Source organism: Cherax quadricarinatus, chromosome 15 (genome assembly GCF_038502225.1).
Source record: "Cherax quadricarinatus isolate ZL_2023a chromosome 15, ASM3850222v1, whole genome shotgun sequence".
NCBI lineage: Eukaryota > Metazoa > Arthropoda > Malacostraca > Decapoda > Parastacidae > Cherax > Cherax quadricarinatus.
The window spans coordinates 31111031-31133736 of NC_091306.1; the positions used below are offsets into that span (position 1 = coordinate 31111031).

The 22706-nt window shown below is 39.9% G+C and overlaps 1 protein-coding gene across 4 annotated transcripts in view; it reads left to right on the forward strand.

Moving 5' to 3' along the window:
- LOC128692073 (exosome complex component RRP45) overlaps positions 1-22706 on the forward strand; it is an 85336-nt gene that overhangs the window by 27955 nt on the left and 34675 nt on the right. For all 4 annotated transcript variants that reach the window (XM_070085258.1, XM_053781054.1, XM_053781057.2 and 1 more), the window contains exons 3-4: positions 6137-6373; positions 7493-7735. In XM_070085258.1, coding sequence (XP_069941359.1) covers positions 6137-6373; positions 7493-7735 — 480 coding nt within the window. The remainder of the gene's footprint in view (positions 1-6136; positions 6374-7492; positions 7736-22706) is intronic.

A 22706-nucleotide genomic window follows, 5' to 3' on the forward strand; every position in this document is an offset into this window, starting at 1 on the left:
AGCATGGAGCAGGAGTGGCAGACAACTTGAAGCAGCAGTGGCAGACATGAAGCAACAGTGGCAGACATCATGAGGCAGCAGTGGTAGTCATCATGAGGTAGCAGTGGGAGACAACATGAAGCAGCAGTTGCAGACAACATGAAACAGAAGTGGCAGACAACATGAAGCAGCAGTGGCAGACCTTGCACCTTGAAAACAACCCTGTTGTACCCTGGTAGCAACCTTGTTGTACCTTATACTATAAGTGAGTTTCCGAACACCATCACGAGATGGCAGTATGTATCAAAACAGTGCTCAGTCCACTCCACTCACGGTGTAGGGAATTCTCGTGTTTTCTTTACTTTTTGCACAGTTATTTCTTATTTCTAACCATGGTTCCTAAGGAAGCAAGTGCAAAGGACAGTGCTGAGAAGAAAAAGAGGATGATTTCCATGGAATTAAAGCAGGAAATCATGGATAAACAAACTAGGTGGAGAGCTAAGGACTTTGCCAGGTAGTACCAGCATACCACTCCTACTATATGTACAATACTAAAACAGGAGTCAGTGACAAGTGTAGCATTAACCCTTTCAGAATCTCCAGGCCCTCTCCCAGACTTGTTCTCAGGGTCGCCCAAATTTAAAAAAAAAAATTATTTTTTCTTATGAAAAGATAGAGAATCTTTGCCCAATCATAATGACACCAAAAGTATGAAATTTGATGGAAAACTTACAGAATTATGCTCTCGTGAAATTAGCGGTCTCGAGGGTGTTTATGCATCGGCGATTTTGCCCACTTTGAGCCCTATTTTCGGCCAATTCCCCTGTACTAGTCGACAAAAATCATAACTATTTCGCTAGAACTCCATTTTTTCTATCAAATGAGTACAAGAAACCACCCATTTACCGATTTCAACTATCCAATAAAGTGGTCAGAATTTAGCAATTTTGCCAATTTCACACAAATTTCAAAAGATGCCAATTTCCAAATAGGGTCCAGAATAAACAAGACATTCCTGGCACTAAAATAACATTTCCTCTGTTCATTAGTTACGTCCCCACGCTCGCACCTCTTACATTCTTTTGCTTTCCACTTTGAATTTTTATTCTCACAGAAAATAGAAGATTTACTGTTATGCAGACTACTGCATTAGTGTAGAAATGCTATAAATAATATCAGTGCACTTGTGAAAGAATATTAGACTCACCAGTTGACATGTATTGGATGCATAGCATGATTTGTTTACTTTTGAACTTTGGCAAAAATCGAAGATTTCTGCTACTTTGAGCTCAATTTCAAGGTACTTTTCATTGTAAAACCAGTCAAAATCATCTCAATTTCTGTAATATGTCTTCCATTCTATAAAATGAGACCAGGAAAACTGGAATACCATCATAAATACCATACGAAAATACAGTGCAAAGTTGTTGTTTTAAACCAAAAACACTGTCAAAGTTTTTTTTTTTTTCTCATTGCACAGTGTGTGCTGCAGGATTTTTTTTATACTGTGCACATTGACCACATAGACCCATTCTTTCATATGTAGGCCTACCAGCTTTCACTAGATTTGAGGGCGCTAGAATTTAGGCGTACTAGTATGTAAAAAACCCTGGTGCATAAGCTGTCCTAGTACGTCAGAAACCCTGAAAGGGTTAAGGTAGGGTCAGTGTCTAGGTCCCGCTATCCCCCCCCCCTTTTTCTATGTGGAAAGGTGATGTGTGGGGCTCCGACCAAATGGGTAATCACTTGACTCACAGCTCCCAACACAACTGTAAGTACAGTGGAACCTTGAGAATCGAACATACCAAATATCGAACGTTTCGAAAATAAGACCATTTTTTCGGACAAACTGTGTACCAAAAATCGAACGCGTTTCAAATTTCGGACCGCCGGGTACGGGACCTGTCCGCTGGCCCGCTCTGTCCGCGTCCCTGCTCAGGCGCCGTGAGCAGTCTAGCTTTGTTTATGCTTGAGTGAACACTAACCTGCAATCTCATTCACACATTTTATGATTATTTAATTGTGTTTAGTGCTTGTGGGGCTGTGAAATAAGCTGCCATGGGTCCAAAGAAACTTGCTAGCGGTACCCCTGTGGTAAAGAAAGTGAGAAAGACCATAGATGTGAAGAAGGAAATAATACAGAAGTATGAGATTGGAGTGAGACTTGTTGAGCTTGCCAGGATGTACAGAGGACTGTGGACAGTTATTTTGTGAGACAGAAACAGACGACTGTGGACAGTTATTTTGTGAGACAGAAACAGACGACTGTGGAGTTATTTTGTGAGACAAACAGACGATTGTGGACAGTTATTTTGTGAGACAGAAACAGACGACTGTGGATAGTTATTTTGTGAGACAGAAACAGAGGACTGTAGACAGTTATTTTGTGAGACTGGGGTCCAATGACTCCCAAGCTGGTCCTAGTGGCATTAAAATACAGAGAAGGGAAGCAACCCCAGAGAGGGCTTTGATACCGGAAGTCCTCATGGAGGGGGATTCTCCTTCCAAACAATAACCCCAACTCCCTCTCTCCTCCTCCCTATCTTCCAGATGCCATCACCAATCTTCAATAAAGGTAAGTAAAAATGTTATTTTATATTACTATACATAATTAAAGACTATAGCATTTGTTGTGTGTATGTAAAACTGCAATTAATCTCTATAAAATGTATTATTTTTGTGAATATTTTTGGGCTTCTGGAACAGATTAATTGTATTTCCATTATTTCTTATGGGAAGTATTGCTTCGAATTTCAGACTTTTCGAATTTAGAACTAGCTCCTGGAACGGATTAAGTTCGATTTTTGAGGTTCCACTGTAAAAGCCTCTGCTCCTGGATATATTGGTTATAAGCTTCACTTTTAACTAATTGTGAAAAACTTAGTTCATAATGCCTTGACTTTCATTTAAATCCTCACCAGTCTTTTAAATGCTTTACTTATCATGGAGAATGATTTCTCAAGCAGTGGTTAACTTTTGTCTCTTTCTACTTGGAATGTCAGCTTGGGTCATCTGGCAACCACAGAAACAGTGTTGAAGGAGACAAACTTCACATGAGTTCTGGGACATCACTTTTTATCTATATACCTGAAGTGTAGCCAACCCCAGGCAACTACCCCTCATCTTTGCAGTGGTGAAAGACCTGCGTTCCTATCATCTTGACGGATTATTCAAGGCTAGATACACTGTGACGAACTAGCCGTTGGGTTGTCACTCAACAGCTGTGACCCCCCCACATCATCAGCAACAGCTACAATTTCTACAAGGCGCAGTGTCAACATCAACCAGACACCCCAGTCTAACTGTACATATTTGCGTTGAATTCAAATACATATCATTTTTATATTTCATTTTTCATTTCTCTTTCACGTAGGATAAAAGTTCATATTTAAATGTTTTATATTTTCAATTATAACAATAAAGTGTTTATATTTGTATGTTATTATTGTTTTTCTATTCATTAATTTTCCTAAGGAGGAGCCAGCCTTGGTAAGACCTACTTAAGATCTTACAGGGTTGAGTAAGCCTTCACACTCACACAGCTAGGCTTTCCCTACAGCTATAACTCATCATGAAATATTCAGTAGATGTCTCTTCAGGAAATGTAACTGTGCTGGCCTTAGTCTTCTACAGTAATGCAACTTTTCTCAGTTGTAGTATGGTACAGTATATATGTAATATGCCCTGTCAGGGACAGAAAGCTTGTGGCATCTCAAGACCTCTTTCAAATTGCGAGGCTGTATTCATGAGGTAACCCATCTAATTATTTGCCAGTCCATTGGTGCATAAAATTTTGTTATTGGTAAATAAAAAAATTTCATGTAATGAAGAAAAGAATTATTGCACAGTTTAACACATAATGAACTACAGCCTCTCCTCACTTAAATAACAAAAAAAGGCACAATACCCTCTGACTGTTTCGGTCATATACATATGTCTTACGAGCCACCATGTTTGACGTATTAATACACCAAAATTCTAGCGGCTTCAAATCAAGCAGGAGAAAACTGGTAGGCTCACATGTGAGAGAACGGGTCTTCATGGTCAGTGTGCACTATATAAAAAAAATTGGGGAGCCAGTGGTGCATTGTGGGAATGCCATTTCAGTAGTCCTTGTTCATCATGCCTAGTGGTAAGAAATATCTGACTCCCCGGCAAATCTGGGACTCTACTCTTGAGGAGTTTGTGACTAAAAGCAATCCCAGGATACCAGAAAAATGAAGGAGAATGAAGAATGAAGGAGAATGAGAGAGAGAATGAAGGAGAGAATGAGGGAGAGAGAGAGAGAATGAGAGAGAGAATGAGGGAAAGAATGAGGGAGAATGAAGGAGAATGAAGGAAAAAGATAATTAGGTAGGAGGATAGAGGGAAAACAAGCCTCTGACCCCATTGTTTTGACAGGCAGTAGGGGGAGTGAGTAATGATACAGTATATCATTTTGACAGCTGACTCAGCACATTTAGAAGTCCACACACTCACACACACAACACAAGCTTGCTGAAGATAATAGAAGTTATATGAGTGTCCAGTGACTACATATGTGTATATCTTTCTTCTTCTTTCAACGTACTATCAGCATCCCACCGAGGTGGGGTGGCCCAAAAGGAAAAACGAAAGTTTCGCCTTTTAAATTTGGTAATATATACAGAAGGGGTTACTAGCCCCTTGCTCCCGGCATTTTAGTCGCCTCTTACGACACGCATGGCTAACAGAGGAAGAATTCTGTTCCACTTCCCCATGGAGATAAGAGGAAATAAACAAGAATAAGAACTAGAAAGAAAATAGAAGAAAACCCAGAGGGTTATGTATATATATGCTTGTACATGTATGTGTAGTGTGACCTAAGTGTAAGTAGGAGTAGCAAGGCGTACCTGAAATCTTGCATGTTTATGAAACAGAAAAAAGGACACCAGCAATCCTACCATCATGTAAAACAATTACAGGCTTTCGTTTTACACTCACTTGGCAGGACGGTAGTACCTCCCTGGGCGGTTCCTGTCTACCAACCTACTACCTATGATATGTGTATATATATTATAGAAACCAGAAGAAAGGAAGGAAGGAAAGAATGAACAAATAAAGAAAGAATGAAGACAAAGAAAGGTAGGTACAAAGGAATGATGACACATTTACCTTGGATAACTGCCTAACACATCTGTCTGCTGCTACTATGAAGAAAACTGCTCAAACGAGGTGTTTTGTCTGTGCACATACAAAAAAAAAAAACGCCCACAAAAACTCAAACACTCGTTTTATGTGTGAGGAGTGTAAAACACCATTGTGTATGAAACCATATTTCAAAGAGTTCCACAAACTGCAGAACTTCTAGGAACATGTCCAGTGACTGTACATTTGTATATATATTATAGAACAATAGTAATAAAAATTTTTTTGTTTGTGCAAACAAGTTTTGTAAACTATATTGATAATTATGTTTGTGCGCTTATTGTGTTGTATACGAGGAGTGTATATATGTACATTGCACCTTACTTTGGTCTCACAGGCCACATAAGTTACCTGAAAAAAATAAAGTAGTGGAAAAAGCAAGATACCTTCGAATGGGATTAAAAAAAATTTACTGGGTGAGCGGCATTCACCGCTGTTGCCATATGCAGCTCATTTTCGGTAAGTACTGATGGCAAAAAAATTTGGGGGGCTTGAAACAATGAGAAAAATAATATTTACATTTTCATAGGAAAAAATAATTTTTTTTTTTTTTTTTTCAAATATTTTTCGACACTAGGAGACACTTCAGGATTTGGGGTTTCAAAAGTCAAAGGGTTAAATGAATTGATTGCTAAGTGAGGAGCATACTTTAATTGTAGTGAGTTTTGTGTCAACCGTCTTTGATTTCATTTTAATGTCACCTTTGCACCATTTATAACATTTCTGGTATATTTTTAGATGTTCATACAGTAGTGTATTGCACATGTATATTGAAATAAACAAAATAGAGGAAATCAGCTCTAATATACATTATTTAGGTATGAATACTGGTCAGAGAGCCCATTGTAAGTCCAAGGCGTCAGTAAACAAGTACGTCGCTAAGTGAGGAAAGGCTGTATTTTATTGATGTGTACAGTAATGTACAATATTACTGGCTTTGAAGAAGTACATATTTCTCATTAGAATTGATTATACATTGTAATTTTTGCAGGTTACATGTGAGGTAGTGGAACCAAGGCCTTCTCGACCAAATGAAGGCAAACTGTCAGTCGCTGTTCATTTATCACCCATGGCTGCACCACATTTTGAACCTGGACGAGGAAATGATCTTGTTGATGAGTTACAATTAATCCTAGATAGAAACATCAAAGAATCAAGGTGCCTTGATCTTGAATCCCTGTGTATCATGGCAGACGAGAGTGTCTGGCATCTTCGTGTGGATGTCACAGTAAGCTCTAAGTGGGATTTCTTGTAAAAGTGTGTTTAGGTAACTGCCTGTGTAAAAATTCTTCAAATCACTCTGTCTCATACATATGCACACGAGTGTGTGCTCAGAATTACTGTCACATGTGGATGTGTCTCGGTGGTGTTCATTCAGTGACCAGATCAGGTTTATAATCTTGCATTATTTAAAAAAAAATTACGTTATTAATTTTATTACCAATTTTTAAATAGAGTCCTGTAAGACAGCATCTTGTTGAATAATGAAACTTTTGAAATTTAAATATCCCAGGTTAATTTTTGTGTGTCTTTTTTTTCCCTTAGTAATCTACTATGCAATCTTATTCTCATCATTTCTAGATCTGTTAGAAGCATTTCTTAGGGTCATTGGCTCTCATAAAGCATAGTATACTTACTGTTGACAAAGGAAAATATTTGTGTGTCACAGTGAGGCCAATTAACCTCCAATACCTCAACCTTTTCCTTGTGCTTGAATTCATGCGTCAAGTGATTGAGAGGTTAGAGCTTATTTAGTTATTGGGTGGAAAACTGAATTTATATAACTAAGATTATTATGTGGGCATGAGATACATATGTGTTTTCTGGGGTCAGAGGTCATCAGACTCGCTTCAACATAGAAAGATTTTCATGAAATACGTAACTGTACAGTGGACCCCTGCATAACGATCACCTCCGAATGCGACCAATTATGTAAGTGTATTTATGTAAGTGCGTTTGTACGTGTATGTTTGGGGGTCTGAAATGGACTAATCTACTTCACAATATTCCTTATGGGAACAAATTCGGTCAGTACTGGCACCTGAACATACTTCTGGAGTGAAAAAATATCGTTAACCAGGGGTCCACTGTATTCATGTTTGTTAGTGTTCTGTCTAAGAGCATGTTGGGTGACTTATAGAACTATTGCTCAGTGGTCAGCAATAGGCAACACCTTTAAGTGTTGAAAACTTTAAAGTAATGTAGCAATGCTTGGGAGGCTCATAACTATCTTAACGTTAGCTTTCAATTATTTTGTTAGTCATGTGTTACTGTTTTTATCAGACAAGCTTAAATTAAAATGCAGTGCCTAATTTTTCCTAATACTGTATTTCTAAATTTTCTTCAGGTTTTGAATCATGCAGGTAACTTAGGAGATGCATGTAACATAGCATCTGTTGCGGCTCTTCGCCATTTTCACCGTCCTGATGTAACAGTAGAAGAAGATGGGCGTGTTACTGTTCACACACTTGAGGAACGTGAGCCTATTCCTACATTCATGAAGAAAGTGCCCGTTTGTCTCACATATGCCTTCTTTATTGTTGATGACTATTGTTATATGCTTATGGATCCTTCGGAAAAAGAAGAAAGGGTAAGTGCTTTCTCTTAAGTCCATAAAAAAATTATGCATTTGATTTGTACATTAATAAGATGCCACAGATACTTTTTATATGAGAGTAGCATGAAGACCTCTAGAAAATTAGGAATACTCTAATGACTTAGTCTTATATACTGTATGTACAGTAGGGCCCTGTTTTACAGCATTCCGCTAATACAGACATTTCAAATTACAGTGGACTTGAGTTTTGTAAACCTCGCACTTCATAAATTTTGCATTTCGTAACGTTTTTTCGCCAAAATATAGCCTTGCGGTTCATAATTTGGCTTGCCATTTGTTGCTCGTCCAGAACGCGTACAAGTGGCCTCCCAGCATCCGTGCCACACAAAGGCGCTGCACACACCACTACCAGTCAATGTGGCATTGTTTATTGATGAGTGAATATCACTGCATGCGTCCATACAATACATTTCATAATATTCCATTCTTTTTTGTGCTTGCAGCTTCAAAATAAGCCACCATGGGCCCAAAGAAAGCTTGTAGTGCCAGCCCATTGGCAAAAAATGTGAGAAACATGATAGAATTCAAGAAAGAAATCATTGCAAAATATGGAAGTGGAGTGCTTGTGGCCCATCTTGGCAAGATGTATTTGAAGTCCCATACAACCATCGCTTCCATTGTGGCAAAGAAAAAGGAAATCAAAGAAGCTGTTGTTCCAAAAAGAGATTGCGAATACTCGAAGATGTTGAGAAATTGTTGTTGGGGCAGCTCACCCAAAAACAGTTAGCAGGAGATAGTATTATGCAGTCAATAATATGTGAAAAGGCAAGGCAGCTGCATGCTGATCTCATAAAGAAAATGTCTGGAACGAGTGCTGATGTAAGTGAATTTAAGGCCAGCAAAGGCTGGTTTGAGAGATTTAAGAAGCGTAGTGGCATACACAGTGTGGTAAAGCATGGCGAGGCTGCCAGTTCTGACAAATATACAGCTGAAAAATTCATGCAGGAATTCAAGGACTATGTAGAGGCTGAAGGATTCATCCCCCAACAAGTGTTGGGTATCTCAGGTGACGTAGTGAGAAGCATGATGGCACCTTATCTTGGTAAGGGGCATACATTATATACCGATAACTGGTACACAAGCCCTTTACTCAGTGATTTCTTGCGAGTGAATAAGACAGATGTGTGTGGCACAGTGTGTTCTAATCGTAAACATATGCCCAGGCTCAACGCAGGTGCTCGTGGTGATGACGTGCAGGTGTTTACTGCCAACGACATCATGGCATTACGGTGGCATGACAAACAAGATGTCACATTGTTGACAACCATTCACCGTAACGAAATGCAAGACAGTGGCAAAGTTGATTGAGTGACTAATGAACGTATTCGAAAACCAGTGACAGTGATTGACTATACACAAAACATGCGCTTGATTGACAAATGTGACATGCAGATTGGCTTTGTTGATTGTGTTCATAAAAGTTACAAGTGGTACATGAAACTTTTCTTCCATCTCATGGACATTTCAATGCTCAATGCATATAATATGTACCAAATGAAGACTGGCAACAGACCACCGTTTGTCTGTTGTCAGACAACTCACAATGAAGTACCAGGTAACAACACCTGCTATACAACAAGGTCCTCGAACTCCTCAAGATATACCCAAGCGTTTGAGGAGGGAAGGTGATCATTTCATAATACAGCTTCCTTCAACTCAGAAGAAATTTGCTCAGAAGAGATGCATCGTCTGTGCACAAACAAAACGACGGCAACAAAGACGCAAAGACACTCGGTTTATGTGTGAGGAATGTAAGGTGCCTCTGTGTATGGTGCCTTGTTTCAAGGAGTTCCACAAGCTCCAGCAGTTCTAAAACCATGTCCAGTGATTGTAAATATGTAAATATATGATAGCACATTAGTATTATACAAGATTTGTGCATGTTTATTGTAATAAACAACAGTGGTAAACAATAATATGATAATAACTTCAGTGCGGTTGTTGTGTTCAATACAGTGAGTTTATATATATACATTATATACAGTATTTGTGTCTCAGACCCCAAATTTATTTTATTATCACACCGACCGATTCCCACCAAGGCAGGGTGGCCCGAAAAAGAAAAACTTTCACCATCATTCACTCCATCACTGTCTTGCCAGAAGGGTGCTTTACACTACAGTTTTTAAACTGCAACATTAACACCCCTCCTTCAGAGTGCAGGCACTGTACTTCCCATCTCCAGGACTCAAGTCCGGCCTGCCGGTTTCCCTGAATCCCTTCATAAATGTTACTTTGCTCACACTCCAACAGCACGTCAAGTATTAAAAACCATTTGTCTCCATTCACTCCTATCAAACACGCTCACCCATGCCTGCTGGAAGTCCAAGCCCCTCGCACACAAAACCTCCTTTACCCCCTCCCTCCAACCCTTCCTAGGCCGACCCCTACCCCGCCTTCCTTCCACTACAGACTGATACACTCTTGAAGTCATTCTGTTTCGCTCCATTCTCTCTACATGTCCGAACCACCTCAACAACCCTTCCTCAGCCCTCTGGACAACAGTTTTGGTAATCCCGCACCTCCTCCTAACTTCCAAACTACGAATTCTCTGCATTATATTCACACCACACATTGCCCTCAGACATGACATCTCCACTGCCTCCAGCCTTCTCCTCGCTGCAACATTCATCACCCACGCTTCACACCCATATAAGAGCGTTGGTAAAACTATACTCTCATACATTCCCCTCTTTGCCTCCAAGGACAAAGTTCTTTGTCTCCACAGACTCCTAAGTGCACCACTCACTCTTTTTCCCTCATCAATTCTATGATTCACCTCATCTTTCATAGACCCATCCGCTGACACGTCCACTCCCAAATATCTGAATACGTTCACCTCCTCCATACTCTCTCCCTCCAATCTGATATTCAATCTTTCATCACCTAATCTTTTTGTTATCCTCATAACCTTACTCTTTCCTGTATTCACCTTTAATTTTCTTCTTTTGCACACCCTACCAAATTCATCCACCAATCTCTGCAACTTCTCTTCAGAATCTCCCAAGAGCACAGTGTCATCAGCAAAGAGCAGCTGTGACAACTCCCACTTTGTGTGTGATTCTTTATCTTTTAACTCCACGCCTCTTGCCAAGACCCTCGCATTTACTTCTCTTACAACCCCATCTATAAATATATTAAACAACCACGGTGACATCACACATCCTTGTCTAAGGCCTACTTTTACTGGGAAAAAATTTCCCTCTTTCCTACATACTCTAACTTGAGCCTCACTATCCTCGTAAAAACTCTTCACTGCTTTCAGTAACCTACCTCCTACACCATACACTTGCAACATCTGCCACATTGCCCCCCTATCCACCCTGTCATACGCCTTTTCCAAATCCATAAATGCCACAAAGACCTCTTTAGCCTTATCTAAATACTGTTCACTTATATGTTTCACTGTAAACACCTGGTCCACACACCCCCTACCTTTCCTAAAGCCTCCTTGTTCATCTGCTATCCTATTCTCCGTCTTACTCTTAATTCTTTCAATTATAACTCTACCATACACTTTACCAGGTACACTCAACAGACTTATCCCCCTATAATTTTTGCACTCTCTTTTATCCCCTTTGCCTTTATACAAAGGAACTATGCATGCTCTCTGCCAATCCCTAGGTACCTTACCCTCTTCCATACATTTATTAAATAATTGCACCAACCACTCCAAAACTATATCCCCACCTGCTTTTAACATTTCTATCTTTATCCCATCAATCCCGGCTGCCTTACCCCCTTTCATTTTACCTACTGCCTCACGAACTTCCCCCACACTCACAACTGGCTCTTCCTCACTCCTACAAGATGTTATTCCTCCTTGCCCTATACACGAAATCACAGCTTCCCTATCTTCATCAACATTTAACAATTCCTCAAAATATTCCTTCCATCTTCCCAATACCTCTAACTCTCCATTAAATAACTCTCCTCTCCTATTTTTAACTGACAAATCCATTTGTTCTCTAGGCTTTCTTAACTTGTTAATCTCACTCCAAAACTTTTTCTTATTTTCAACAAAATTTGTTGATAACATCTCACCCACTCTCTCATTTGCTCTCTTTTTACATTGCTTCACCACTCTCTTAACTTCTCTCTTTTTCTCCATATACTCTTCCCTCCTTGCATCACTTCTACTTTGTAAAAACTTCTCATATGCTAACTTTTTCTCCCTTACTACTCTCTTTACATCATCATTCCACCAATCGCTCCTCTTCCCTCCTGCACCCACTTTCCTGTAACCACAAACTTCTGCTGAACACTCTAACACTACATTTTTAAACCTACCCCATACCTCTTCGACCCCATTGCCTATGCTCTCATTAGCCCATCTATCCTCCAATAGCTGTTTATATCTTACCCTAACTGCCTCCTCTTTTAGTTTATAAACCTTCACCTCTCTCTTCCCTGATGCTTCTATTCTCCTTGTATCCCATCTACCTTTTACTCTCAGTGTAGCTACAACTAGAAAGTGATCTGATATATCTGTGGCCCCTCTATAAACATGTACATCCTGAAGTCTACTCAACAGTCTTTTATCTACCAATACATAATCCAACAAACTACTGTCATTTCGCCCTACATCATATCGTGTATACTTATTTATCCTCTTTTTCTTAAAATATGTATTACCTATAACTAAACCCCTTTCTATACAAAGTTCAATCAAAGGGCTCCCATTATCATTTACTCCTGGCACCCCAAACTTACCTACCACACCCTCTCTAAAAGTTTCTCCTACTTTAGCATTCAAGTCCCCTACCACAATTACTCTCTCACTTGGTTCAAAGGCTCCTATACATTCACTTAACATCTCCCAAAATCTCTCTCTCTCCTCTGCATTCCTCTCTTCTCCAGGTGCATACACGCTTATTATGACCCACTTCTCGCATCCAACCTTTACTTTAATCCACATAATTCTTGAATTTACACATTCATATTCTCTTTTCTCCTTCCATAACTGATCATTTAACATTACTGCTACCCCTTCCTTTGCTCTAACTCTCTCAGATACTCCAGATTTAATCCCATTTATTTCCCCCCACTGAAACTCTCCTACCCCCTTCAGCTTTGTTTCGCTTAGGGCCAGGACATCCAACTTCTTTTCATTCATAACATCAGCAATCATCTGTTTCTTGTCATCCGCACTACATCCACGCACATTTAAGCAACCCAGTTTTATAAAGTTTTTCTTCTTCTCTTTTTTAGTAATTGTATACAGGAGAAGGGGTTACTAGCCCATTGCTCCCGGCATTTTAGTCGCCTCATACGACACGCATGGCTTACGGAGGAAAGATTCTTTTCCACTTCCCCATGGACAATAGAAGAAATAAAAAAGAACAAGAGCTATTTAGAAAAAGGAGAAAAACCTAGATGTATGTATATATATATATGCATGTGCGTGTCTGTGAAGTGTGACCAAAGTGTAAGTAGGAGTAGCAAGATATCCCTGTTATCTTAGCGTGTTTATGAGACAGAAAAAGAAACCAGCAATGTTAGTAGGAAAAGAAAAAAATTAGAAAAGAAAAGAAAAACGCTACAAAAAGCGTTAAATAAAGTAATGCGCGTATGTGCAAATCGTCGATGTTGCCACCACCACGTCATTTTGGGTCAACTTCTCGGCACTGTATCTCGGTAAGTACTGATCAGAATTTTTTTTTATTATTACCTTAACAAAAATATACTCTTTAATTCTTTAACAATTTTTTTTTTTTTTTTTTTTTTTTTTTTTTTTTTTTTTCTACAAAATTTCTTGGACACTGGAGCACCACTTCAGATTTTGGCCTTGGACCCTGAAGGGGTTAATGAGCCAGTGTTTCGGACGTATATGTACTCAATAATTCTAGCGGCTTCAAATCAAGCAGGAGAAAGCTGGTAGGTCCACATGTGAGAGAATGGGTCTGTGTGGTCAGTGTGCACTGTATAAAAAAAATCCTGCAGCCAGGGCCGGATTACCGCATAGGCAAACTAGGCATTTGCCTAGGGCCCCGCGCATTTGGGGGCCCCGCGGTCCAAGGGGTTCAGGGGCTCATCCAAGACTGCGCACACGGTGCAAGTGTAAAGGGGTCCCTACCTAAAAAGTTCAAGTGTTTGGAGAGTAAAATTGATTTTTAAAAATTAATCAAAACAAAAATAAATAATGAAATAAAATAAAATAAAAATAAATACAGTGGACCCCCGCATACCATACGCATCGCATACCGTACAATCCGCATACCGGACGCTTTGATCGCAAAAATTTTGCCTCGCATACCGCCCAAAAACCCGCTCACCGCCCTTCGTCCGAGACGCGTCCAATGTGCGGCCTGAGCCACGCTCACATGTTCCGCCGGTGGCATTGTTTACCAGCCAGCCTCCGCGGTAACATCCAAGCATACAATCGGAACATTTCGTATTATTACAGTGTTTTTGGTGATTTTTTCTGGAAAATAAGTGACCATGGGCCCCAAGAAAGCTTCTAGTGCCAACCCTACAGCAATAAGGGTGAGAATTACTATAGAGATGAAGAAAAAGATCATTGATAAGTATGAAAGTGGAGTGCGTGTCTCTGAGCTGGCCAGGTTGTATAATAAACCCCAATCAACCATCGCTACTATTGGTGGTACAGCTGCTGCTGTACCACCGTCAGCTGCTGCTGCACTGTCAGCTGCTGCTGCACTGTCAGCTGCTGCTGCACTGTCAGCTGCTGCTGCTGTTGTACCACCGTCAGCTGCTGCTGCTGCTGTAGTACCGTCTGCTGCTGCTGTAGCATTGTCTGCTGCTGCTGTAGCATCGTCTGCTGCTGCTGTAGCATCGTCTGCTGCTGCTGTAGCATCGTCTGTTGCTGCTGTAGCATCGTCTGCTGCTGCTGTAGCATCGTCTGCTGCTGCTGTAGCATCGTCTGCTGCTGCTGTAGCATCGTCTGTTGCTGCTGTAGCATCGTCTGTTGCTGCTGTAGCATCGTCTGTTGCTGCTGTAGCATCGTCTGTTGCTGCTGTACCACCGTCAACTGCTGCTGCTGTTGTACCACCGTCAGCTGCTGCTGCTGCTGTAGTACCATCTGCTGCTGCTGTAGCATCGTCTGCTGCTGCTGTAGCATCGTCTGCTGCTGGTGTAGCATCGTCTGCTGCTGGTGTAGCATCGTCTGCTGCTGCTGTAGCATCGTCTGCTGCTGCTGTAGCATCGTCTGTTGCTGCTGTAGCATCGTCTGCTGCTGCTGTAGCATCGTCTGTTGCTGCTGTAGCATCGTCTGTTGCTGCTGTAGCACCGTTGTTGGTGTGGCTTATTGAGAATACCAAGAAACAATTAACCCCAGAGCATTTGCCACCCAGGATAACCCAAAAAAGTCAGTGTCATCGAAGACTGTCTAACTTATTTCCATTGGGGTCCTTAATCTTGTCTCCCAGGATGCAACCCACACCAGTCGACTAACACCCAGGTGAACAGGGAAAAACGCCTGGAACTAGTGCTCATATTGGTGAATTTAAAGCCAGCAAAGGTTGGTTTGAGAGATTTAAGAATCGCTGTTGCTGGATCAGTCAGCTGTTGCTAGAACAGTCAGCTGTTGCTAGAACAGTCAGCTGTTGCTGGATCAGTCAGCTGTTGCTGGACCAGTCAGCTGTTGCTGGATCAGTCAGCTGTTGCTGGACCAGTCAGCTGTTGCTGGATCAGTCAGCTGTTGCTGGACCAGTCAGCTGTTGCTGGATCAGTCAGCTGTTGCTGGATCAGTCAGCTGTTGCTGGACCAGTCAGCTGTTGCTGGATCAGTCAGCTGTTGCTGGACCAGTCAGCTGCTGCTGCACCACGGTCAGCTGCTGTTGCACCATCAGCTGTCTCTGAACATGACTCGTCCTGAACCTGTCCCGAACCTGTCCGTCCAGCCTGAGCGCCTGCCTTGCCGTCAGTGTTTACAAGCCAGGGTGGCCGGTTGCATGCATACATTCGATACATTTTGTATTATTCCATTATTTATAGTGCTTGTAACTGCTAAATAAGCCACCATGGGCCCAAAGAAAGCTTCTAGTGCCAACCCTGTGGTAAAAAGGGTGATAAATACTATCGTACCACAGTCAGCTGCTGCTGCACCACAGCTGCTGCTGCACCACAGCTGCAGCTGCACCCAGCTGCTGCTGCACCATGGTCAGCTGCACCACAGCTGTTGTTGTTGCTGCACCACCATCAGCTGTATTACTCGAAGATGTGGAGAGAGTGTTGTTGGTGTGGCTTAACGTGAAACAATTACCGAGAAACAATTAACCCCGGAGGGTTAGCCACCCAGGATAACCCAAGAAAGTCAGTGCATCATCGAGGACTCTAACTTATTTCCATTGAGGTCCTTAATCTTGTCTTCCAGGATGCAACCCACATCAGTCGACTAACACCCAGGTGAACAGGGAAAAATGCCTGGAACTAGTGCTCATATTGGTGAATTTAAAGCCAGCAAAGGTTGGTTTGAGAGATTTAAGAATCGTAGTGGCATACACAGTGTGATAAGGCCTGTTCTGGAAGAAAATGCCAAACAGGACCTACAGTACTCAGGAGGAAAAGGCACTCCCAGGACACAGTGTCTCATCAGTCATTGCTGCATCTTCAATAAAGGTAAGTGTCATTTATTCTTCATTTAGTAGAGTAGTACATGCACAATATATATTGTGCATGTACTACTCTACTATTGTGCATGTATCCTTCTCTTTGTGTGTAGGAAAATGTATATTTCATGTGGTAAAAATTTTTTTTTCATACTTTTGGGTGTCTTGCACGGATTAATTTGATTTCCATTATTTCTTATGGGGAAAATTCATTCGCATACCAAACATTTCGCATAACAACCAGCCCTCTTGCACGGATTAAGGTCGCTATGCGGGGGTCCACTGTAAACCTAACCATAGACGGCAACACTCGACACGCCTTTGTTTACATCAGAACAGCTGCTATGCCCCCAATTGACAGAAAAAAAAATTTAATAATTAAAAAATTAATAATAATTGATAATGAAAAATTTGTATTTGCATGATTACAGACAGTGATACATCCTCATTATGGCATCTCGTGAACGTGATGTTGGATGTTCTTACGCGAGTGGGTCACAGAAAAGAAAGAAGAAAATTCAAGAAGAACAGAAAAAGAAAGATGTAGGAAGCTGCAGAAAGATCACAGACATGCTCACGAAAACAGTTGCTGATGTTACCAATACAGTTGAATCTGCAGATACGTCAGATCATACAGGAAGCCCTCCCTCCATTATTTCTCAGCCAGCATCTACTTCTTTTGTGTCTCCTCTCAATGTCTCAACGGACATTTCATCCACAGGATTTGTCTTAAAAGATCCTGCCTCATGGCCAAATGTAATCCCAGATTCTCTACGTAATGCTTTCATTGCAGAAAACTTCAGTCAAACTCTGAACATTGACTTTAGGAAATCAGCAAGGATTTATGATGATGGAAGTCGCCGTTGTTTAAAGTCATCTATGTTTTATAGGAAGCTTGCAAATTCAGAAACTATGAAAAGATCATGGATGGTATACTCTTGAAAGCTCAGGAAAAGTGTACTGTTCAGCATGCAAGCTATTTTCTACCAAAGAAAATTCCTTCACACAGGGGTTCAATGACTGGAAAAATTCCAAGCGTTTCGAGGAACATGAAAACAGCACCACTCACAGGAGCTGCATTTTAGCCAGTGTATTTCGTGCACAGAAAAAAGGCTTATTGGATTCTCATTTGGAAAATCAAACTGAAAAAGAGCGCACTTATTGGAGAAAAGTTCTAGAAAGAGTTGTTGCTGCTGTAAAATTCTTAGCTCTAAGAGGACTTGCTTTCCATGGAGAAAATGAGGTTTTTGGTTCGGAAAACAATGGCAATTTCCTAGGGATCATAGAACTGTTAGCACAATTCGATCCATTCTTAGCAAATCATGTGTCATGCCTTGGGAATGCAGGAAGAAGCACTGTATCTTACATGTCATCTACTATATGCAATGAATTTATTGAACTGTTGACTAAGAAGGTCCTCAATAACATCATAGCAGCTGTGAAAACTGCAAAATACTTTGCAATAAGTGTAGATTCAACACCAGATATTTCACATACAGATCAATTGACATTCATTGTTCGCTTTGTCGACTCCAATGGTAAGCCTGTAGAGTGCTTTATAAAATTCATTCCTCTTTCAGGCCATGATGGAGAAACAATGATGAATGTAGTACTGGATACTCTGCTTGAGCATGATCTCTCTATTATGGATTGCCGTGGCCAGAGCTACGACAATGCAAGTAACATGTCGGGTAAATATAATGGATTGCAAGCCCGTATCAAGCAAATCAACCCACTTGCTGAATATGTGCCCTGCTCAGCACATTCTCTTAATCTTGTTGGGTCATGTGCTGCGGAGTGTTGTGTCGCTGCAGTTTCATTTTTTGGACTTTTACAAGCACTCTTTAATTTTTTCTCTGCTTCAACGCATCGGTGGAGTATACTCAAGTCAACCATTCATGGAGATGTCATCAAATCATTATCAACAACAAGGTGGTCAGCGCAGCATGATGCAACACATGCTTTGAAAGACAGCTTTGCTGAAATACGTTCTGCTTTGATCCAAATAGCAGAGGATGAAGACCAGACAGCAACTACAAGAAACGAAGCAGCCAGCTTAGCATCAAAATTGGAAGATTTTGAATTGGCCTTACTCTGTGTGCTTTGGGACTGTATACTGGAACGGTTAAATGCCACGAACAAAACACTTTAGAAAATTGAAATTGAAATGGCTACTTGTGCTAACCTCTATGCAGGCTTAGTGGAATTTGTAAGCGCACTTCGCAATGATGAAGCTTTTGAAATGTTTGAAGAGAGAGCTAAACTGCTGGTGAAAGACTACAGTTACCGGGCTGATCATCAGCGGTCAAGGAAGAGGAAACGCAATTTTGAAGAGCCAGACAATGAAATTGTGTTGCTACCAAGGCAGAAATGTAAGACAGCTACATACTTCGTCATTCTGGATTCACTGATTACAGAATTGGTGAAAAGAAAAGAAAATCTACCAGAATCTCAATGACAAGTTTTGATCTCTGTTCAAAATTACTACTATGCCAGATGCAGAATTGAGAGAAGCTGCATTAAAGTTGCAACAACACCTTTCAGCAGATGTTCAGGACACATTTGTTGAAGAAATAGTTCATTTTTCTGGGTATATGAATCAGATTAAAGCTCCACCTGAAAAATGTGCGCCCTCAGCTGCTTTGAAACATTTAAGAAATGCAGGTATCTCAGAAACCTTCCCTAATGTTGACATAGTGTATCGCCTTTACCTAACACTTCCAGCTACTAACTGTGAAGGAGAACGTTCATTTTCTGTTTTGAAAAGAATGAAAAACCAGCTCCGTTCAACAATGAGCCAAGACAAATTGTGTAACCTAGCCTTGTTGACCATTGAGTCTGATCTAACAAGAAATATTGATTTTCAGAATATAATTGATGATTTTGCCAATATGAAATCCAGAAAAAAGTTTATTTAAGAAGTGCCTGTGAATATAAACAATTCTTTACTTTCTTGAGTTTATATGATTTGATAGTCTTATGCATGATGCAATGATAACAATAATGGTCAGTGATTTATAAAGGGAATAATAGTGCTGTAGTGGTTATGCTGAATATAATAGGTACATGATGTCACTACTTTAATAGCCTAATCTAGTAATACTATGCTGTCTTGAGTTTATTCTCTTTAAAATGCATGATATAACAAGATAGTTATAATGGCTGTTGGTAAATGGTTTTGGTTGTCTTGATGTACTTTCCCTATTAACCCTTTGACTGTCGCAACCCCCAATCCTGAGGTGTCTCCTGGTGTCGCAAAAATTAAAAAAAAAAAAAAATTATTTTTTCTTATGAAATGATAGAGAATCTTTTCCCGATTGTAATGACACCAAAAAAACGAAATTTGATGGAAAACTGACGGAATTATGCTCTCGCTAAGTTAGCGACCTCAGCGCTGTTTACAAATCGGCGATTTCGCCCACTTTGAGCCCTATTTTCGGCTAATTCCATTGTTCCAGTCGCCCAAACTCATAGCTATTTCTTTAGGACTTCATTTTTTCTATCGATTGAGTACAAGAAACTGCCCATTTACTGATTTCAACTACCTAATAATGTGGTCAGAAATTTGCAATTTGGCCAATTTCACGAAAACTAAAAAATATGACAATTTCAAAATAAGGTCCAGAATGAACAATGCAGACATTCCAGGCTCTAAAATAACGTTTTCTTTGTTCATCAGTCACGTCTCCAGGCCCCTCTGATATTGCTCTTGCTTTCTATTTTGAATTTTTATTCAAACAAAAAATATTAGACTTACTATTATGCAGACTACTGCAATGCTGTAATAACTGTATAAATAACATTAACCCATTCATGACTGCATATTAGAATGGCTAGTTGGACATTTATTGGACAATGGCATCATTTGTTTACTTTTGAACATTGGCAAAAATCATACATTTCCCCTACTTTGAGCTCCATTTCTAGGTTCTTTTTATGGTAAAATCAATCAAAAACACCTCTATTTCTGTAATATGTTTTCCATTCTATCAAATGAGACCAAGAAAACGAGAATACAACCATAAATACTATACGAAAATAGACCACAAAGTCGGCATTTTAATTAAAAAAACGGTCGGAGTTTTTTTTTTCTCATTATGCACTGCGTACTCCAGGATTTTTTTTATATGGTGCACACTGATCACACAGACCCATTCTCTCACATGTGGGCCTACCAGCTTTTTCCTGCTTGATTTGAAGCCGCTAGAATTTATGAGTATATATACGTCAAACACGGCACCTCGTAAAACATATATATACGGCCGCGACAGTCAAAGGGTTAAATTTAATCTAAATAGCCAGAATATATTTAATTAGACCTTAAACAGGCTCACACCGACCCCCCCCCCCCACCCCCAAGCTGGAAGGGGTCGCTTCGCTTACCCATAACTCAAAGGGGCCCTGCCAGTCTGAATAGCCTAGGGCGCGGAGACTTCTTAATCCGGCCCTACCTGCAGCACACAGTGCATAATAAGAAAAAAAACTTCGACCATGTTTTTGGATTAAAACACCGAATTTGAGGTGTATTTTCATATAGTATTTATGGTTGTATATGCATTTTCTTGATATCATTTGATAGAATGGATAACATATTACAGAAGTAGAGATGATTTTGATTAGTTTCACGATGAAAACGACCTTGAAATTGAGCTCAAAGCAATGGAAATGTTCGATTTTTACCAATGTTCACGAGTAAGCAAATCACACCACACGCCCAATACACGTCAACTGGGGAGTCTAATATTCTTTCACTAGTGCACTGATGTTATTTATACCATTTTTACAATAATGCAGTAGTCTGCATAACAGTAAATCTTCTATTTTTTGTGTGAATGAAAAAATCAAAATAGAAAGCAAGAGTAATATAAAAGGGGCCTAGAGATGTGACTAATGAACAGAGGATATGTTATTTTAGTGCCAAGAATGTCTGCATTGTTTATTCTGGGCCCTATTTTGAAACTGGCATCTTTTTCAATTTGTGTGAAATTAGCCAAATTGCCAATATCTGACCACTTTATTGGGTAGTTGAAATCAGTAAATGGGCAGTTTCTTGTACTTAATTGATAGAAAAAAAAATGGAGTTCTACTGAAATAGCTATGAGTTTGGTCGACTGGAACAATGGAATTGGCTGAAAAATATGGCTCAAAGTCGGCGAAATCGCCAATGCGTATATATCACCAAGATTGCTAACTTCGTGGAGTGTAATTCTGTAGGATTTTGATAAAATTTCATACTTTTGGTGTCATTACCATCAGGAAAAGATTCTCTATCATTTCATAAGATTTTTTTCCAAAAAATTTTGTGACAGAATGACAGTTTCAGAAATGGGCTTGTGACAGTCAAAGGGTTAATGTGCCCAAGAGTGATTATTATTATGTACAGTGGAACCTCTACTTGCAAGTTTATTCTGTTCCATGACCTTGCTCACAACTGGATTTGCTCGTTTGCAGAGTCAATTTTTCTCATTTAAATTAATTGAAATGCAATTAATCCTTTCCAGTGGAATTCTGTACTTCAATAATTTCACTAATATCAACTTTACGGCTTATTTATCTATCTCACTTGATCTAATATGACATAATAAACAATATAAATAACATAGAAACCTGATATATACTCTAAAATGAATAAAGTATATCATTATATGTGTGGCAGCGGCGGCAGCCGACGAGAGTTTGTCTGGAGACAGAACAAAATACTCCTTGAATATTTCGCTATCATCAACTCTACGGCTTATTTATCTATCCCAGTTCATCTAATATGAAATAATAAACAATATAAATAACATAAAAACCTGATATATTCTCTAGAATGAATAAAATATGTCATTATGTAACAGGTGGAGCCGGCCCCACCCGCTCCCTCTTTGTTGTGGTAAACACTGCCATCTAGTGACAGCCTTTTGAAGCCATCTTTTATTATAATTATTATTATGTAGTACATTATTACAGTGGACCCCCGCATAGCGACCTTAATCCGTGCAAGAGGGCTGGCTGTTATGCGAAATGTTCGCTATGTGAATGAATTTTCCCCATAAGAAATAATGGAAATCAAATTAATCCGTGCAAGACACCCAAAAGTTTGAAAAAAAAAATTTTACCACATGAAATATACATTTTCCTACACACAAAGAGAAGGATACATGCACAATAGTAGAGTAGTACATGCACAATATATATTGTGCATGTACTACTCTACTAAATGAAGAATAAATGACACTTACCTTTATTGAAGATGCAGCAATGACTGATGAGACACTGTGTCCTGGGAGTGCCTTTTCCTCCTGAGTACTGTAGGTCCTGTTTGGTATTTTCTTCCAGAACAGGCCTTATCACACTGTGTATGTCACTATGATTCTTAAATCTCTCAAACCA